This window comes from Fusarium oxysporum, chromosome 4, assembly GCF_000149955.1.
Source record: "Fusarium oxysporum f. sp. lycopersici 4287 chromosome 4, whole genome shotgun sequence".
Lineage (NCBI taxonomy): Eukaryota > Fungi > Ascomycota > Sordariomycetes > Hypocreales > Nectriaceae > Fusarium > Fusarium oxysporum.
In genome coordinates this window covers 3,329,797-3,345,483 of record NC_030989.1, presented here as the reverse complement: position 1 = coordinate 3,345,483, position 15,687 = coordinate 3,329,797, and the positions used below count along the sequence as shown (strand labels likewise).

The following is a 15,687-nucleotide window of genomic DNA, read 5'->3' as shown; positions in this document are numbered from 1 at the left end:
CTTTACTGTTTGTTGTACGATGATTGATGTGCGATTTGTTGATCATCAATGCTGCTTCATAGCGTTTGCCAACGAAGGCGTTTGCTTCACAGAGTAGACTTGCAGTGATTGCGACTATAAAGATCTCCTTCATTCTGGCAGGTCAAGAACTTGGTAAATTCCTAAGCAGAGACCTCATGATGGAGGATGACATCCCTGAAGGCTACAGGCCAGACCCTCCAGGCAACATCGAAGCGATGTGGCACAAAAGCCATACCCCGATTTTAGATCTTTTCCCTTATCCAAATAACAAAAGCCCTATCATTCCATCAACATCAGATCTAGACGAAGACTGGCTTCTCGCGGCCTCCAGCAGAGTACGCATCTTCATGACCCTCAGCAGCAGCCCCAACATCCAGGAATACAAGGACGAACACATCCAATTCTTCTTCTGGACTGCTCTTGACCGCTCAAATCGTCGCTACAAAGATATCCACGCTCCCAACGCACGACTCTGGGAATTCCACGACATGCACGGTATGCTGGCCTGGTAGCGCGAGATCATGCACTCCCCGCATCTTAAGGAGACACAGCAAGCCCATGAAGATGGCCTTTGGCGCGATGTGCTTCTCAGTTCGCCCTGGTTTGACTGTCCTATCTTTGATGACTTGCTGTACAAGCCACAGATAAGGAATGGCCCAGGCGGGGAGAAGCACGGAAAGGTTCGTATGGTGAAGCGAAATCCGCATTTTGTGGAGTTGGAGGACGAGTTCTTGGAGAGATGGTGGTTCAAAGCGGCAAAGTTGAAGTTGAGGAGGTTTGACAATGGGGATGCAGTGCTGCCCATCACGGCACAAAGTTACATGGATATGTACGGGGAGAAGGCGATGGAATGGGATATTGAGGAGGAAGAGGATGAAAGTGATGAAGAGACTGAGATCGCCATCGGTGAGGATATGCAGAGAGAAGACGAAGACGCTGATGATGAAGAGTCTATCTGACGACGAATCATCTGAAGAGGGGTTTACGATTAAGAACTGGCTGCGGATGAACATGGATCGACGAGGTGTGTCAATAGTTCACCGTGTTTCATGTCTATTCACACACCAAGAAACTCAAGAGTAGAATTTGCATAGCCTACTTCAGCTCTTGAAATATATTTGGCGTTTCTGAACTCCTCACATCCGTGATCTTGTAATACCCCTACTGTTGGAACAACCTTCATCGCAGCCCCTTCTTGCGGCGTTAAGGAAACTCAACACGCCTATCCTAAATGACAATATGATTTAGACAAGCTTAGTGGCCCTTAGACTCAGAAGTTTCCTTGCTCCCTGAGACCCTTCTCCTCAGGACCAACTCCTACAACCGGACTTCCATCCTCAGCCTCTTCCCTCTGGATGTCCTCCTGCTCCCGTTGAATGTACTTCTCAGGTCTCTTGGTAACGATCGCGTCATTATCTCTGATGACCATCACGGAGGGGTTTTCTCGGAAGTAGGCATCCATATCCTCAAGTTTTCGGTTCGCTGGGAATAGGTAAGCTTTGGTCATGTTACTTGAAGCGCTGAACTTGCATGTTTCAGGGTATAGAAAGTAAATAACTGGCAGGAACAAGGCATTTGTAACAGTCCATACAATCCAGAAGCGCCAGCCAAGATTCTGGATGCCGATAGGAGTAATTTCCACAACGATGAAGTTTGTGATCCTGCTGCCTGTTAGTCCTATACTCAAACATCAATACAAAGCCCGATAAGTACCAATTTGTCCCAGTAGCAAGCGCTGCTCCCTTCGTCCTCATGGGAAGAGAATTCACTTCTGTGGGATACAACCACGGCACACCTAACATCCCGACCCCAAAAGAAATGAAGTAAAAGTAGAAGAACGCCACAGAAGCCGATCCCAGCGGCTCCTTCATATCACCAACCGCGTACCTCAAAAGAATAGTAATGACCAAGAACGACAATAGTTGACCAGACGTGGAGAGTAGCATAAGTCCTCTCCGTCCCCATCTCTCAACAAGAAGAATCGCGATTGATGAGAAGATTAGGTAAGACACTGCGTTGCAAGCGGAGAGCAAACGGGCCATACTCTCTGATAGACCAACGCTGTTGATGAGAACGGTGGGCATGTAGTAACTCATGATGTTAATTCCGCCGAATTGTTGCATGAGTTGGGTGTTTGCACCGAGCAACAAACGCCGAAGAGTCTTGGTATCGGTCGTGTCTTGCGACGGAGGAGGATATCCTTCCACTTCACAGCGTGTTGAAGTTCATAGTCAACGCTATACTGGATCTCGTGAAGTTGAGCTGTTACGACTGGGGATGTCGTTGGTTTGTCTTCGATACAGGCGAGGATCTCTGTTGCTTCTTGTGTGCGACCGTGAGCGATGAGCCAGCTGTTCATTGTTAGCCGTTGTCTCAAGAGTCAGGTGTATACCAGTACCGAGGAGACTCTGGAAGCCATGGAACAGTGGCGAAAAGCACAAAGATGAACACAAACTGAAAGGCCAGGGTGAACCTCCATGCGACAGAGCCTTCAACGAAGGATAAACCGTAGTTGATCCAGTTGACGAAGCAGAAACCAGCAATGTTCATCGCCATTTCGAGAATGACAAGTTTACCTCGCCATTTGGCTTGTGCTGTCTCAGTCTGCCATATCGGTGCTGTAGCGGTGTTTATACCATTCCCTATTCTATACCCAGTCAGTCCATGCTACGCCCAAGTGGAGGGCCACTCACCCAAGAACTACCCTCCCGACGATCATCTGCGGAAGACTATAAGATGTAACCTTTATAACGGTGCCAATCGACATGATCACTGTACCAACGATAATGGCCTTCTTCCTTCAGAGCCTTTCGCCAATAGTGAAAGCAATGACAGCGCCAACAAAGCAACCGATGCCATAGATTGCAGTTACAGTAGCAAGGACGTTCGTCTTTGTTGGACCGACGAGGTTGTGAAGTTTGAGAAAGTCTTGAGTTACGACAACACCACCTGAGAGTGTCAGAGGTTGAGTTTAATGGAGGCCAAGGGTGAACTGACTGAACACTCCTTGGTCGTAGCCAAAGAGTGTCATGTCAGTTGCGCATGCAACCTGGGATGGTGAGAAGGTGTAAGTGAAGGGTTGCGTTGCGTGACGAACTATTATCCAGAATGTAAGCCATCCTCCTCTGAGACCGAAGAAGGGCTGTTTCAATGATTTGGGCATAAGACATTGAATTATTGAAGGAAGAGATTTACTAGAGAAGAAGGTGATCAGAGCACAAAGATGATGCAGCAGACGATGCACATCGTTACCAAGTCTGTCAATTGACTTATATACTCGAATCGCCATTCTCAACTTCCATTTAGCCGCTTTATGCAGACAGTTCCCGAGTTATCCCCATAATCCTTTGCTTGACGGTATAGTGGATGTATTATTTGGCTGCCTCGACCTCACCTGACTTTCTCTCGGTTGCCATCGACCCGAGATGCAGTGATGAGTGGTACTGTCGCATTAGCCTGAGTGCAACCAGGGAAGATCTCATACTTTTCTTCTTAGCGAGCGAGTCAAGTGGGATGAAACAAACACCTCGGTGGCTTTCCCGTGGGGAATTAAGCTTGCTTCTTGTATGCGAGTAACTTCACTTGGAGACGACAAGGATGACAATCCTCCTCACGTGCTGTTGACATATAATAAGCTGAGATATTTGTAAATGCCTCTATCTTCGCAATGCAGACCCTTCCAATTACCCCAACATACTAATAAGTAATACTATTCTCCAGTTGTATCTGTCTCAACGACACATCGCTCACCACATGCCCCAACCCCAAACACGAGATGGCAGCGGCGTGAGACAAAATAATAGGCCAAGTGCCCTTACTTTCGAAACTGAGAGAGCATCGAGAATGCACGTTTTCCCAAGCGCTGTGCACTGACGGGTGTAGCTGTGTACCCCCTTTGCCTGCCATGTCACCGAAGCATTGTGTTGATGCTTGTGATATGTGAAGGCGTATGCTTTGTTGACTCCACCGTTCCATGTTGTAAGCCTCTCCAACTTTGGCATGCGCGTGGCCATTTGCGCAGCAGTTTTTAATAGTCCGCTGATCTTGAAAGAGTCGCCATTACAGGTGAGAAGTTGGGACGTCAGTGTAAGGGAACGCAACTCGCACCATAGCCACTTTTCTCGATATTGATCGAAGAAGTCGGCGGCGTCAATCATAAAAGAAATGGAGAGATGCTCAAGGCAGAGACTTGCTGTCGCGAATTCCCAAGCAAGTACTGGCTGCCTCGACGGTATGACCGGCGGAGTCACTACGGTTGCTTAATGACTGCGTGGAAGCTCCTCTCTGTGGAGGCGAGATACCGCGTTGAAGTACTCGTTGTGGTCTTGAAAAACGGTCATCGATTTGAAGTTATTGAAAGAATCAGATGCCGCAAGCAAGTGTTGTGCATATCCTGCGAACATGTCAGTACTTGAAACTGCAGCGTAACTTGGAGTCAAAGACTTACTGTAACCATGAGAGAATCCATAATGAATATCCGAGAGATCCCAAGTCTCAAGGGCAATCTCTTCCAACCGGGGAAGTCGTCTGAACATGCAAGACAGAGTTTCTGCTGAAAATTGACGCCTGCAATGTCGAGGAAGAAGAAACTTGGTAACGGCTTGGACAGAGGGAGTAGATGGCATGTCAAAGTCCAACCTATTAAACAAGCACTATAGTGCCTTGCGGGAAGGGGTCGCGAGGTCCCTGGGTTCAGAAGTCGATAAAAGACACATATCTTCGTCTTGTTCCCCTGGACCCCCAGAGTGATGCCCCTTGAGCCACTCCTCCGAGTAGTACATAGGCTCATACACATTGATCTCTAGCATCAAGTCGTTCTGTGACGGCCAGGATTCCACGGCCTGGAATAACCGTTTCACAGCAACGCCGATAGCCCGATCCTCTGAGCTAAGGTTATAGCTACCGTCCCACCATTTAGGATGCTTGGTATGCTCAATGTTGAGCCAGATGTGTTTGACGAGTCGTCTGTGTCGACCACACAGCCGTCTAAGACTCTCAAATACCGTTGGGGTCCTACCACAAGCGTCCGAAGATGAAGCTTGAATACGAAGGTGCCGAAAGGTCTTCTCAATGGCGTCGCGCCATTCTATCGAGACAGGAGCATAGGGCGCGATACGGTCGTGAATAACGTTGTACCCCAAGATCATGCCGCGAATCTCTTGGGGGAGTGAGTTCCAGCGAGTCATTTTGTTTTATATGTGCGGGAAAGTTCGTGTTGAGAGGATGTGGTTAATAGAGGTTAAAGTGAACGAGAAGTAGGAGTAAAAGTAGAGGAACTTTGGGAGAGATGAGGATTTATACACTGCTCACAGTACAAGTAACTTTGTGAACACGAAAAGTAACTTTGGCAATAGTCCATCAGAGTAAGAGTGAAAATTGAGTGTATGCTTGCAGTCGTGCACAAGATGCTCCATAAGCTGTTGTGTGATGTAGCTTTCTCATTATCTCTTTCTACCGTGAACCATTCATAAATCTATTATGGCGATTTATGAGATTCATGATCCTGATTAAGCTGTAGTGACGTGACAACTTGTCAATGAAGAGTTCCGAGAGTTCACAGTGGCTTCTGAGTTATTCGCCAAAGTCACACAGCTTTTAACTTTCCTTACAATCAAGACCAAACAACCCACATGATGTACTTGACTCAATAAAAAAAGGTACGAGCGCATGAGTAAATAGTGGATAAATGGTGGGATAAACTCAGCGAAAGCTCCATGTGGGTGATGAGGCTCGCTATCAAGGCATCGAACTGCATTGTAATAAGTTATTATGTAGGTACCAATTGCCAGTCTCATCATCGAAGTCAGAGCATCAAACCTCGCTTGTCAGTTTCCAAGACGAAGTAGTGTTATCTTCATACGTAGTCTATGACATCTAGATCATACGTCTATCGACAAGCCATCCATCCAGACTCCAAGTCATCCAAAAGACCAGAATTAAGCCATCACCCAAACGCAGGAGAACAAGCACGCAACCAGATATAATTACCAAAGAAAACCCCCACACATAACAGTTCGTAGCGACAAGTACATCATGCCGCAGCAGTTGAAGGCGCCTGACTTCCCAAAGACAGCGGCTTCTCAGTGTTTACTAAACCCTCACTCAGCTTCTTCGTCACGGCGTCGGGATCTGGCTCGTCTCTTCCGACAAATGTCCAGCTCTCTTCTGTGTCGTCGTCTTCATTTGCGTCGTGTTGTGCGGCCTTACCGGCGTTGCGCTTGATGAGACTCTTGGCGTATTCGAGATCGCGGTAGATGCACTGGATGGCGCTATCGACACCCGATTCCTGTGGATGTTAGTGACTTGTGGAACTGAGAGTCGAGGGGGACTTACACTGCGGATCTGCTCGCCAAGGACACGAGCCTTTACAATCATGCGCTCGTTACGCGTCACTTCCCAGAGGGCTCGACCGAAGCTGTTGGTACCCCATTTCTTCACCCAGACTCCAACACCAAGATCCTCAACTCGCGTAGCAAAGAAGAACTGGTCGCCAAAGAATGGACGGATGATGGTAGGAATACCGGCACGCAGACTGGCGCCTGTTGTTCCAGAACCACCGTGATGCGCAGCAGCATCAATCTGACTGAAGAGCCAATCGTGTGGTGCGGACTTGATCACATGGATCTCTGGAGGCATCTCTGGCTCTTCGGGGCGAGGCTTGGACGGGTCGTCTTTCGGTGAGATACGGTCTGACCAGCCCTTCGACAGAATGCACCGAACATCTGCCTTGAGAACAGCGTCGATGACCTCTTGTGTCATCTTGGCAGGGTCCTTGACGATGATAGAGCCAAAACCGACGTAGACCAACTTCTTTCCATCCGCCCTGGCTTTGGCGATAAAGTCCTGCAGCTCCTGAGGCGGCTCCCAGTCACCTCCCTCATTGAGGAACCAGTAGCCAGTTACTCTAATCCAATCCGAAAAGTCCAGAGGAGGTGCAACCACGCTAGGACTGAAGTTGTACAGGAAGGGCACCTTATTAGGCTGCATCTTCTCAAGGTTGGTGCTGGGCAAGCCAAGCGTCTTTCTTCTCCATCGATTCACCTGGAAAGCCGTAGCCTTCCAAAAGATGTTGTCAAACATGACATATGTCATATAGTTATATGCACCTCCCATCTTGTGCTCAGGCATAATAAAAGCGTGAGGATATGCTCGTGTCCTAGTCCAAGGCATAGTGAACGCTCGGAAATAGGGAATACCAAGCTTCTCCGCGATGTGAATGCCAGCCATGGCAGAAGGAGACTCAATCAGAAGTTCAGAACCCTCACATGCTGTGTAGGCAGAGTCAAGAAGTTCGTCAAGCCATCCTCGGAAGGTCGAGTTTGCCTCCCGAAGGAAAGCCCAAGTGAATGTTCCATTCTCGATACAAAGACGCATCAGCTCACCAGGGTCGCCTTCAACTCGGGCGAACTCGATGCCGTGTGACTCAATCCATCCTTGGAACTCCGCATGTGTGGCAATCCGAGGCTTGTGGCCTTCTGCAAGAAGACCCTTGCACAAGGCAATGTATGGTTGCACATCACCTCGAGATCCGATGGTGAGACATGTGATCTTCATCGACTTTTGCGGCTTGAACGCAAGACCAGACGAATTGGGGTTGTCAAACAATATTGTTGGAGCGTTCGAAACTCCAGAGGTCTCGCGTGGTAACTCCAGCTCGTGATTGACAAACTCGTCCTGTCGCGCAGCCTTCAGGGCGTCGCGCTCCGCAATTGCAGCAGCAGCTTCTTCATCGTCTTGCTCCTCTTGGTCAAGGAAACCAGACTTCTCAAGAAAACGGTTAGTCTCCATGAGTTGATGCAGCGTCACTGCGCAATCATCTCGGAGCCCTGGTCGTCTAAACTCAAAGAACAGCTCCTCGTGACCGCGAATGACGACCGTAAGGCCGTAGTAACCGAACCGGAAACCCTTTTCCTTGTGGACATTCTCGATATCCTTCAAAGGTAGGATGAGCTTTGTCCTTGTGCCGGGGTACAAGCTTCGGAAGCAGAATGATCGATCACTGATATAGAACTTTCCATAAAGAGGCAAGACCTTGAAGATGGCTCCAAAGTACGTTGCAACAAGCTTCTCTGACTCGGGCAAGGTGAAATGCGCTCGGAATCGATCCATGGCGGTCTGTGTCTTGTCTTCCGCGTCAGAGTCGATATCATCGGCATCATCATCGGTCTTGAGCTCTTGAGGTTCATCGTAATGCCGATGTTCTCCTTTCCACATGCCATGCACCTTTTCCACATAACCCAGTGACTCGGTCGCAAACATAGAACCCATACGCTGGCTTGTACGACTTAGATACTCCGCAAAGGCGTTAGCTCGTTGTAAGGGATATGCTCCAATCTTAGTGATACTGTTGAGTGTTGGTGTTACTGGACGCTGAGAATCACTCGTTTCACCACCCATTTCCTGCATAGCACCTGTCGTTGCTGCATGTTGAATGTGGCGAGGGCGCTCTCGATTGGAAGTAGAGTTCCGAGGTGTTTTCTTCCCAGACTGATCGCGCTTTCTAGACGCCGAAGCAGAGCGTCGCATGGTCGGGCTGTGAAAGACCTCGCTTCCTTGAAGAATCTGGCTCGCGGATGGATCCTCAAACGAAGACGGTGATAGCGTGGAGATACTTGGGTTGTCGATCGATGAATGAATAAACGAATCTCCCGAGTCCTGAGCCTGTTGCTGTTTGGGAGTCGTGCTGCCGTGTTGATGACGACTCGTTGATCGTCTGGTGCCGCTGAAGCTCCTGCGAGGGCTGAAATCTCCGATGGAACTTGGTACATCCATACTCTTGCGTCCAAATCTCCTGAAGCCGTCAAAGCTTGATCGTGGAGCGTCCATACTTGCTCGAGGGCTCAGTTGGCTTGGTGAATGAGGCGATAATGGCGACATGGGGGCCAGTGTGGCCTTCACGGCATCGGGAAGTTTTCCTGTATGTAGTCTGTCAATTTGGGGAAGATGACGGCTTGCTGCCATCGATGTCCGGCCGGATGGAGATTGAGAGCTCTCGTTCTCTTCACGGCTAGACACAGCTTTCTCCGCTGACCGGCTTTCTGCAGAAGCCTCAATGAGGATCTTAAGCACATTGATGGCGTCCTTCCCAAAGCTGAAGAAAGAGAAGAAATACTGTGGCTGTTAGTGGAGAGCTTTCCAAGACTTTTGGGCACTTACCTCGTCAATAGCATATGTCTCGTCATTGTCAATGACTCTAACCTTGCAAGTATCGGCGAATGCAATCATCTGAGTATCTTCAATATCGATCACATTTTTAATCGGTAATGAGATCTTGACGCTGTCGCCATCGTTGTGACTTCGAAAGATGACTCTCTGCAGGCTCTTGACCCATTCTTTCGCACTTGGAGCACTGTCGGCCTTGAACTTGTACGTTCGATGATGTGTCTCAACTGTGAAATGTAGACCTTCCTTATCCTTGTCCACAATGTTTGCCGAGATGCCATATCGCAGATCAATCTGTCCGTGGGGAAAGTAAACGTCTGTCGCAGTCTTGTAATATGCCAGAACATCGCCCTTTAGCCGGAACCAAAACCTTGTGTAGCTTGGGTTGCGTTTGCCGCTCTTCGATAGATACCCTGACTTGACGGCCTCGTTCTGAGCTTATGTTAGTAACTATCTCGCAGTCGGGGAGTCTATCACATGCCGCCTTCTTGGGGAGGTATGCGTAAAAGCAGATATGCTTGGAAGTGATGTACATGTATCCTTGAAGAAGGACACTTTGTAGCAGCCAGCAGGGGTATTCTATGGCCGATTAGCATACTTAGACAAAAGATCAAGATCAAGCTTTGACAAACCCTCAATGACTTGCTCGTATGTATCAAACTCGAAAATCTCCTTGAGCTTCTTTGCCAGAGCCGAGACTACCTCGCCATCACTAGATCGACTAACATCAGATGATAACCGGTCCAGATCGAAGCTGGGTCTGCTAGACAAGTCCGCCTTGGCCTCCAACATCCTACTCATGACACCTTGCGTATCTTGGCGTGTCAGGGTAAGAGCTGGCGCAGGCGACAAAGTGCCGTTGTCTTCCACGTCAGATTCATCAGCAGTCTCAACCGGAGCAGATAGTCGAGATGGTTGGGATTTATGCCGGGAACGAAGTTTTGGCAACGCAGGTAGCGATCGCAACAACTTATGCTCCGAAAGCCTTTTCCTTCTGTGTCCTTTGTCCTTTCCGTTGCCTCCTGGTTGTAGGATCGATGTTTGTGCAATATGGTCACGGCTATGTTGTGATGATGATCCTTCACCCTCTTCGTCACTACTCATTCCATCGAATCGATCATTAAAGTCGACACGAGAGCTAGCAGTCGCAATAAGACCGAATATGCTCTGGTTCATGTTCATGAACATCGGTGGCCCTTGTGTAGTGTCATCCTCTTCTTCGTCTTCGGCATCGCTTTCTCGTAGAGGCTCGGGAAACACGGTCGCGGTGGAGTTTTGTCGCTTCCTTCGATGGAGTTCCTCGTGGACATGCTCCTTGATGTCCCCCGCGCCAATGCTGGCTTGGGCCGGAGCATCATCAGCTTGAGAAGCCATGATGGCCGGTCAAGTCGAGCGGGGCAAAGGTCAACGAGCGCTCACAGTCGTGGTACTATTGCGATCGGAAGGATGGGATGGTCCACGAACGTGTCGCCTCAATATTTCTTGTGCAAAGTCTAATTAGATCGAGCGTTAAATTCTAGGCACGGTCCGAGGACGGGATGCGAGTGGTCATGCAGTCGTGGATATGGACCCGGTTTGCGCCGCAAACATCCAACGCTATGCTATCGTGGGGAAACAATACGACTCGAAGTTGATGCCATCCACTGCGCGTATCGGGGTTCGTGAAGATTCGCTTGTGTGAGTGTTACGCTACGGTACGAATGTTATTGTTGGGGAGAACAAAAACAAACATAAAGAGAAGTTGGAGGAAACAAACATTCGGATCGCAAGGAAACGACCGAAGCATGGATCAAGATAAGGATCACGGCATTCCTGATCAAGAAGGAACCTGACCCTGGGGCTGACGCTGCCTAGGCTGTTAGGTCAATCTGCCTGAATCTCCAGTGGGGTTTTAGGGGACGGCTAGTGGACCTGACCTTCTCAGCGGTGGAAATACCCTGGGGAAACAATGGAACCGTTGTGTTCTATCCACTCTTGTGATTCCTGAATTGTTCATGATTGGCTGGCACCGTTATCGATAAGGAATGACGCCAATCGGGCGGCTCATCCTTCAACACCGTGAATCGATCACATGCAAGCATTGGTCAAGTGGGAAAACAAGCACAGATGATGTGAATAGTGCCCTTGCCATGCTGACCATAAAGGCCCTCACTCAGGGAAGAGAGAGATCAGCTGTTTGTGAATCCACGTCATAATGAACGTCCATGCGATAAGTTTCGGTGCCTGAGTCAGAGGAACGCCATGGCTTGTCATTCACTTTGGAGCGAAATCTTGAGTGGCTAGGAGCAGCAGAGTCCACACAAACGCTAAAACGTGATCGACTCAGCCTCTATGTACATAAAAGCAATTGTTTAAATCAAGGGTCTGATAGTCCTCGACTCTCGTACTCGGACATTCGTAATTTACACTACTCCAACAAACGCGTATTCCGTTCCGCCATTGCCGACAACCTGATCCATTATTCGCGAGATATAGCAAACCAAAACTCCCGCTTAAATGCTGATGATTCCATGCACCCCTTTTTGAAACCGGTAATCCGAGGCTCACTGCCAGAAACAAAGCTTACCACTGGACGTCGCACCAGCGACCCAATCGCGAGATGGGTGGAAGTGTGCAACGGCTGGTACTGCAGTGATACCATCTCCATCAAGCTGAGCCAGTTGGCTACCATCTGAAGCAAAAACATCCACAAAACGATTCATGTTGCCAATGACAAACTTCTGAATTCCATCGTGAGGCCGCTTCTGCCATTGGGGCTTCAGAATAGTCACCCAACGACCAGTCTGATTGTTGTGGCGTACTTGATGGGTAGGTTCAATGCTTATGTCCTGGCCAGGTTTCCAAGATGAAGCGTCAGGGAAGTTGTAAATCTTAATAGTATCGTCATATGAGCTAGTCGCAATATGGCCACCAGGACTCCAAGATGCGTGCGATACAGACAGCCTCGATCCATGTTCTCCAAGGAGGGCAGGATGTCTGAGATCCCCTTTGCCAGTGATCTTGCGAAGATCCCAAATTTTAAGTGTGCGGTCTAACGATGCAGTCGCGAGCAAGTGAGGTTGGAGCGGATGCAAAGAGAATCCACCAATCTTCTGGTCCGAAAGTGTCCAAATTTCGGCGTCATCGGAGGTTCGAGTGTCGTACTGGCCGACACCGCCTTCGAGTGTAGAAAAGTACAACATATGGGGGTTCGACTCCGCCATGTCAAGAGCTGAAATGGGCAGATCCTCATTGTGATCTGATGGCGCCCATACCTGGTAGGACTCTCCTTTGTTCAAGTCCAGTCGCCGGATTGACGAGTCGTATGAAGACGTGTAAACAGAGTTGTTATCTTGCTGAGAGAAAACGAATGAAGTAATCGTACGACTGTGTATCTTGAACGCAGATATGGAAGGATCAGGCACAGATGTATCTTCGTCTTCATCGCTGACTTCAGGAGCAGACTGCGAAGCGTCAAATATGCCCATGTTACCTTCTTTATCACCAGCAAAGATAAGCGGTTTCGACTCGGTGGGGTGAAGGCCGAGAGCATAAACACGTTGGGGTGTGATCTTGATGTCTGTGTTCCAGTAGTTAGTGACATGCTTCTCGCTTGTGCGAGACACTACTTACCATTGGGAGCCCAGTGCTCGTATAACTTCAAACCACCCATACGCTTTCGCAGCTCCTTCAAATCCTTGTCGGTGGTTTCCTTGATATCTTCCTCCGTGAACGTTCGGACTCCGGGCTGCGCACCACGGACGAGGCCCTTAAACCCGTCCACACCAGCGAGATACTTCTTGCCCTCAACGGCGATATCGCCGAGTTTCAAGTCTCCATTTACTCTCAACCTTTTAGCTTTCGCCTCCGCTGCGACATGTTCGGCTTCGACAGCCAGTTTTCGCTTTAGTGTATCGTTGTCTGCATCGAGACCAGCGAGTCGTGAGGACTGCCGAGTCGGCATCGCAGGCTCCCGTTTCGCAGGTGTCCGGGTCTTCGATCGGGTTGGCGTTGACTTCTTTGGGGGTGTCGGCATAACTTTCTTAGCGACTACGGCGACATCGGCTAAAATCTTCTGGTTTGACGCCATATTCTCTTGTCGCCTGCGCTCGAAGGCGCTCATGGGCGAGTCGACGCTTTTCTTAGGAGGCATGGTCACGGTGAATGAGGGGCACGAAAAGTAAGTTTGAACAACGGTCCGTGAAGCAAATGTGACAAGTATGGCCTTGTAATAGCCTCCCCAGAGCAAAAAATTCGAGTGGTTGTGCTGTTTTGCGCAAACGGCAAAAGTGGGAGGATCGTGAATTGTGACGTGAAGGGCGCAAACCAAAGCGCGACTCATTAATTGAATTTGGCGCGAAGTCACGCGGTGGTGCCTTCGCGTTCTGCATCCGAGATTCAGCCGACCACTAACTACTCTCAACCAGTATCAATTTTCAGCCTCTGAAAATCTCATGTGAAAATTGAAGGTTTTAGCTAGTCCTTGAACACAACAAAAAAAAAAATGTCTCGAAATCTTTTACCGTTCTTGTATCAAACAAGGACACTGCAACTCGCTTGTAGACGCCCTGCGAGCATTATTTTCACTCAAAGAGCTGGAGTGGCGACTTCGACAACACGACTTAGAAAAGCCGATAATTCTGAGATTCCTTTCGAGTTTGACGACGAGGAGACAACAAGTGCAAACGAAACTGAGATTGAACGACAAGGAACTTTGACGCCGACGGAAACAGAAATTTTCAAAGGAATTTTCGACGATATTGCTCAAGGCCGCTTAGCCAAAAACAAAAAGCCTTCTCAGTCTGGCCAAACTCAACCTACAAGTTCACCACCAAACCAACAACGACCAGATGCGGCACGTGGAGGAAACACACTTGTAGAAAAGGCCCACAACTCGAATTTCAGCGATGACTTCCTCAAGCGTTACCCAGCATCTCTTCGAAGAGCTGCCGAGAACGCTCTGGGCAAATTCGAACTTGCACCGAAGCGCCCTAATCTTTACAGCTTGGCTGAGCTTGACCAGGCGGAGAAGAAGCAGATGCGTGAGTGGGCAAAGTATGAGCAGATTAGGGAGAAAGAGAAGAAGAGAGTGCAGGATCTCATGAAGGCTTGTGAAACTGACATTGAGCTTTGGAATGTCATGGAGGAAGAGGTATTCTCCTTGCCTGAGAAGCTGGGTATTGTCCAGAAAGACACAGTGGTCAAGAGGGGCCGAAAATCCAAAGAGCAAATTGCGAAGGAGGAAGCTGAAAAATTGAAGGCCGAGAAAGCAGAGAAGGCAGAAGGGGAGAAGCCTGTTATGGATATCCACGGACATCTGTACCCTCAGTATCTCATATACGGGCTCGATCTCTTCGACAACGCATTTGCCAGATCATCTATCCTCGCATTCAACATCCTCCCACGAGTCAAGGAACTCGGCCTCTCGTCCTACGTTCTTGGCGTGTCAACCACCTTTTTCATCAAACTCGCTGAAATCCACTGGAAGCGCTACGGCGATGCTACATCCGCCTTTGACGCTCTTGACGAGATGAAACCAGTTGGTTTGTTCCCGAACGAACAGCTCGGTGATCTCGAGGGGTTGGTTGAGCAGATCTCAGATCACTTGCATAGCTGTACTTGGGGTGCTCAGGGACCCTTTGTTATGGCCATGATGCAGGGACCTCCTTACGATGCCAGTCTTATGAGTCGCCTGGGACGCATGAAGGGGCTGATTGCAAAGAAGCACTTTTACAACGAGAGAGATGGTCGATCCGAGGATCGCACAAATCGAGCTGAACTTTGAGCATGGAGACTCTGAATGATGGGTAAATGTTTGTAAGACTATGAAGTTGGATATATGTGAAACTTAATTTATAGCTTTATAGCTAAGTAGGTATCTGATGCCAACAAACTGCTACATCGAGTGTATTTGTACACATGTGTTCTTTGGCCTAGATAAGTACTAATCTACCTGCTAGGTAAGGTAAGTAGGAATAGCTTCGTACACATTATCTCAAGGTACTACCAATGGCCGCTAAGGAAGAATAAATTATTTCTTTGTTGTTTATATCTTACTTATAAAATGCCATATACAGTAGATTACTCTATGTTCTTGCGCTCTGGTCTTTTTCTTTTTTAAACTCAAAGAGCAAAGGATGAGAAATCATGAGACTTAGAGCCCTAGAAATGTGTGCAAGGAATTGTAAGGCATAAAAATTTCGCCGTACTTTTTATATCTTGGGCTGTTGTGTGGGTAGTTGGTGGAGAGAAGACCATGTCTGTCTCTCCGGGCCTACATGGCCCTGCGACGAAGGCGGTCCCAGATCGCTGCAAATACCCGAAGAAAGTGACGTTGCTCATAATTGACAAGCACATTTTAGTAGTCAAGCCACACCCTCGACTAGTCGTGAGGTCAGTCTACGAAAGGGCACCGCTGATATCTGGGTTTTACTCTACCTGTATGGCTATGGCGAGGCGAACCATGAATGAACCAAGCGGCAAGGTCAAGTCCATGGGTGATTATTGGATTTCCAGGTACCAATT

General features: G+C 48.7%; 9 protein-coding genes across 10 annotated transcripts; 3 read left to right on the top strand and 6 right to left on the bottom strand.

Moving 5' to 3' along the window:
* Positions 1-179: 179 nt before the first annotated feature.
* Positions 180-533, top strand: FOXG_04065 (uncharacterized protein; the record flags this gene model as incomplete). Its single annotated transcript, XM_018381941.1, has 1 exon — positions 180-533. One exon carries the CDS (start codon positions 180-182, stop codon positions 531-533), a length of 354 nt encoding a protein of 117 aa, XP_018238558.1.
* A 9-nt stretch (positions 534-542) lies between these two features.
* Positions 543-980, top strand: FOXG_04068 (uncharacterized protein; the record flags this gene model as incomplete). The annotated part of the gene is made up of 1 exon (XM_018381942.1): positions 543-980. The coding sequence occupies one exon, from the start codon at positions 543-545 to the stop codon at positions 978-980; it is 438 nt and encodes a 145-aa protein (XP_018238557.1).
* Positions 981-1,291: 311 nt separating this feature from the next.
* FOXG_18729 (uncharacterized protein) lies at positions 1,292-2,788 on the bottom strand (the record flags this gene model as incomplete). The annotated part of the gene is made up of 5 exons (XM_018398866.1): positions 1,292-1,682; positions 1,735-2,183; positions 2,234-2,372; positions 2,420-2,668; positions 2,715-2,788. 5 exons carry the CDS (start codon positions 2,786-2,788, stop codon positions 1,292-1,294), a joined length of 1,302 nt encoding a protein of 433 aa, XP_018238556.1.
* Positions 2,789-2,821: 33 nt separating this feature from the next.
* FOXG_18728 (uncharacterized protein) lies at positions 2,822-3,052 on the bottom strand (the record flags this gene model as incomplete). The annotated part of the gene is made up of 2 exons (XM_018398865.1): positions 2,822-2,970; positions 3,019-3,052. The coding sequence occupies 2 exons, from the start codon at positions 3,050-3,052 to the stop codon at positions 2,822-2,824; spliced, it is 183 nt and encodes a 60-aa protein (XP_018238555.1).
* Positions 3,053-4,280: 1,228 nt separating this feature from the next.
* Positions 4,281-4,646, bottom strand: FOXG_18727 (uncharacterized protein; the record flags this gene model as incomplete). The annotated part of the gene is made up of 2 exons (XM_018398864.1): positions 4,281-4,414; positions 4,469-4,646. 2 exons carry the CDS (start codon positions 4,644-4,646, stop codon positions 4,281-4,283), a joined length of 312 nt encoding a protein of 103 aa, XP_018238554.1.
* Positions 4,647-4,673: 27 nt separating this feature from the next.
* On the bottom strand, positions 4,674-5,207 carry FOXG_04064 (uncharacterized protein; the record flags this gene model as incomplete). Its single annotated transcript, XM_018381940.1, has 1 exon — positions 4,674-5,207. The coding sequence occupies one exon, from the start codon at positions 5,205-5,207 to the stop codon at positions 4,674-4,676; it is 534 nt and encodes a 177-aa protein (XP_018238553.1).
* Positions 5,208-5,687: 480 nt separating this feature from the next.
* FOXG_04063 (sterol 3beta-glucosyltransferase) lies at positions 5,688-11,056 on the bottom strand. Of its 2 annotated transcripts, XM_018381938.1 has the most exons (5): positions 9,816-11,056; positions 9,665-9,762; positions 9,178-9,615; positions 6,355-9,132; positions 5,688-6,307 (listed from the first exon to the last, which is right to left on the bottom strand). In XM_018381938.1, exons 1-5 carry the CDS (start codon positions 10,555-10,557, stop codon positions 6,053-6,055), a joined length of 4,311 nt encoding a protein of 1,436 aa, XP_018238551.1. In that variant the 5' UTR covers positions 10,558-11,056; the 3' UTR covers positions 5,688-6,052. The 2 variants fall into 2 exon arrangements, with proteins under 2 accessions (XP_018238551.1, XP_018238552.1); XM_018381939.1 differs by having other exon boundaries at positions 9,178-9,762.
* A 245-nt stretch (positions 11,057-11,301) lies between these two features.
* On the bottom strand, positions 11,302-13,491 carry FOXG_04062 (WD repeat-containing protein). Its single transcript, XM_018381937.1, has 2 exons — positions 12,796-13,491; positions 11,302-12,742 (listed from the first exon to the last, which is right to left on the bottom strand). Exons 1-2 carry the CDS (start codon positions 13,313-13,315, stop codon positions 11,727-11,729), a joined length of 1,536 nt encoding a protein of 511 aa, XP_018238550.1. The 5' UTR covers positions 13,316-13,491; the 3' UTR covers positions 11,302-11,726.
* A 135-nt stretch (positions 13,492-13,626) lies between these two features.
* FOXG_04061 (uncharacterized protein) lies at positions 13,627-15,092 on the top strand. The gene has a single exon (XM_018381936.1). The coding sequence runs from the start codon at positions 13,667-13,669 to the stop codon at positions 14,945-14,947; it is 1,281 nt and encodes a 426-aa protein (XP_018238549.1). The 5' UTR covers positions 13,627-13,666; the 3' UTR covers positions 14,948-15,092.
* The last annotated feature ends 595 nt before the right edge of the window (positions 15,093-15,687 follow it).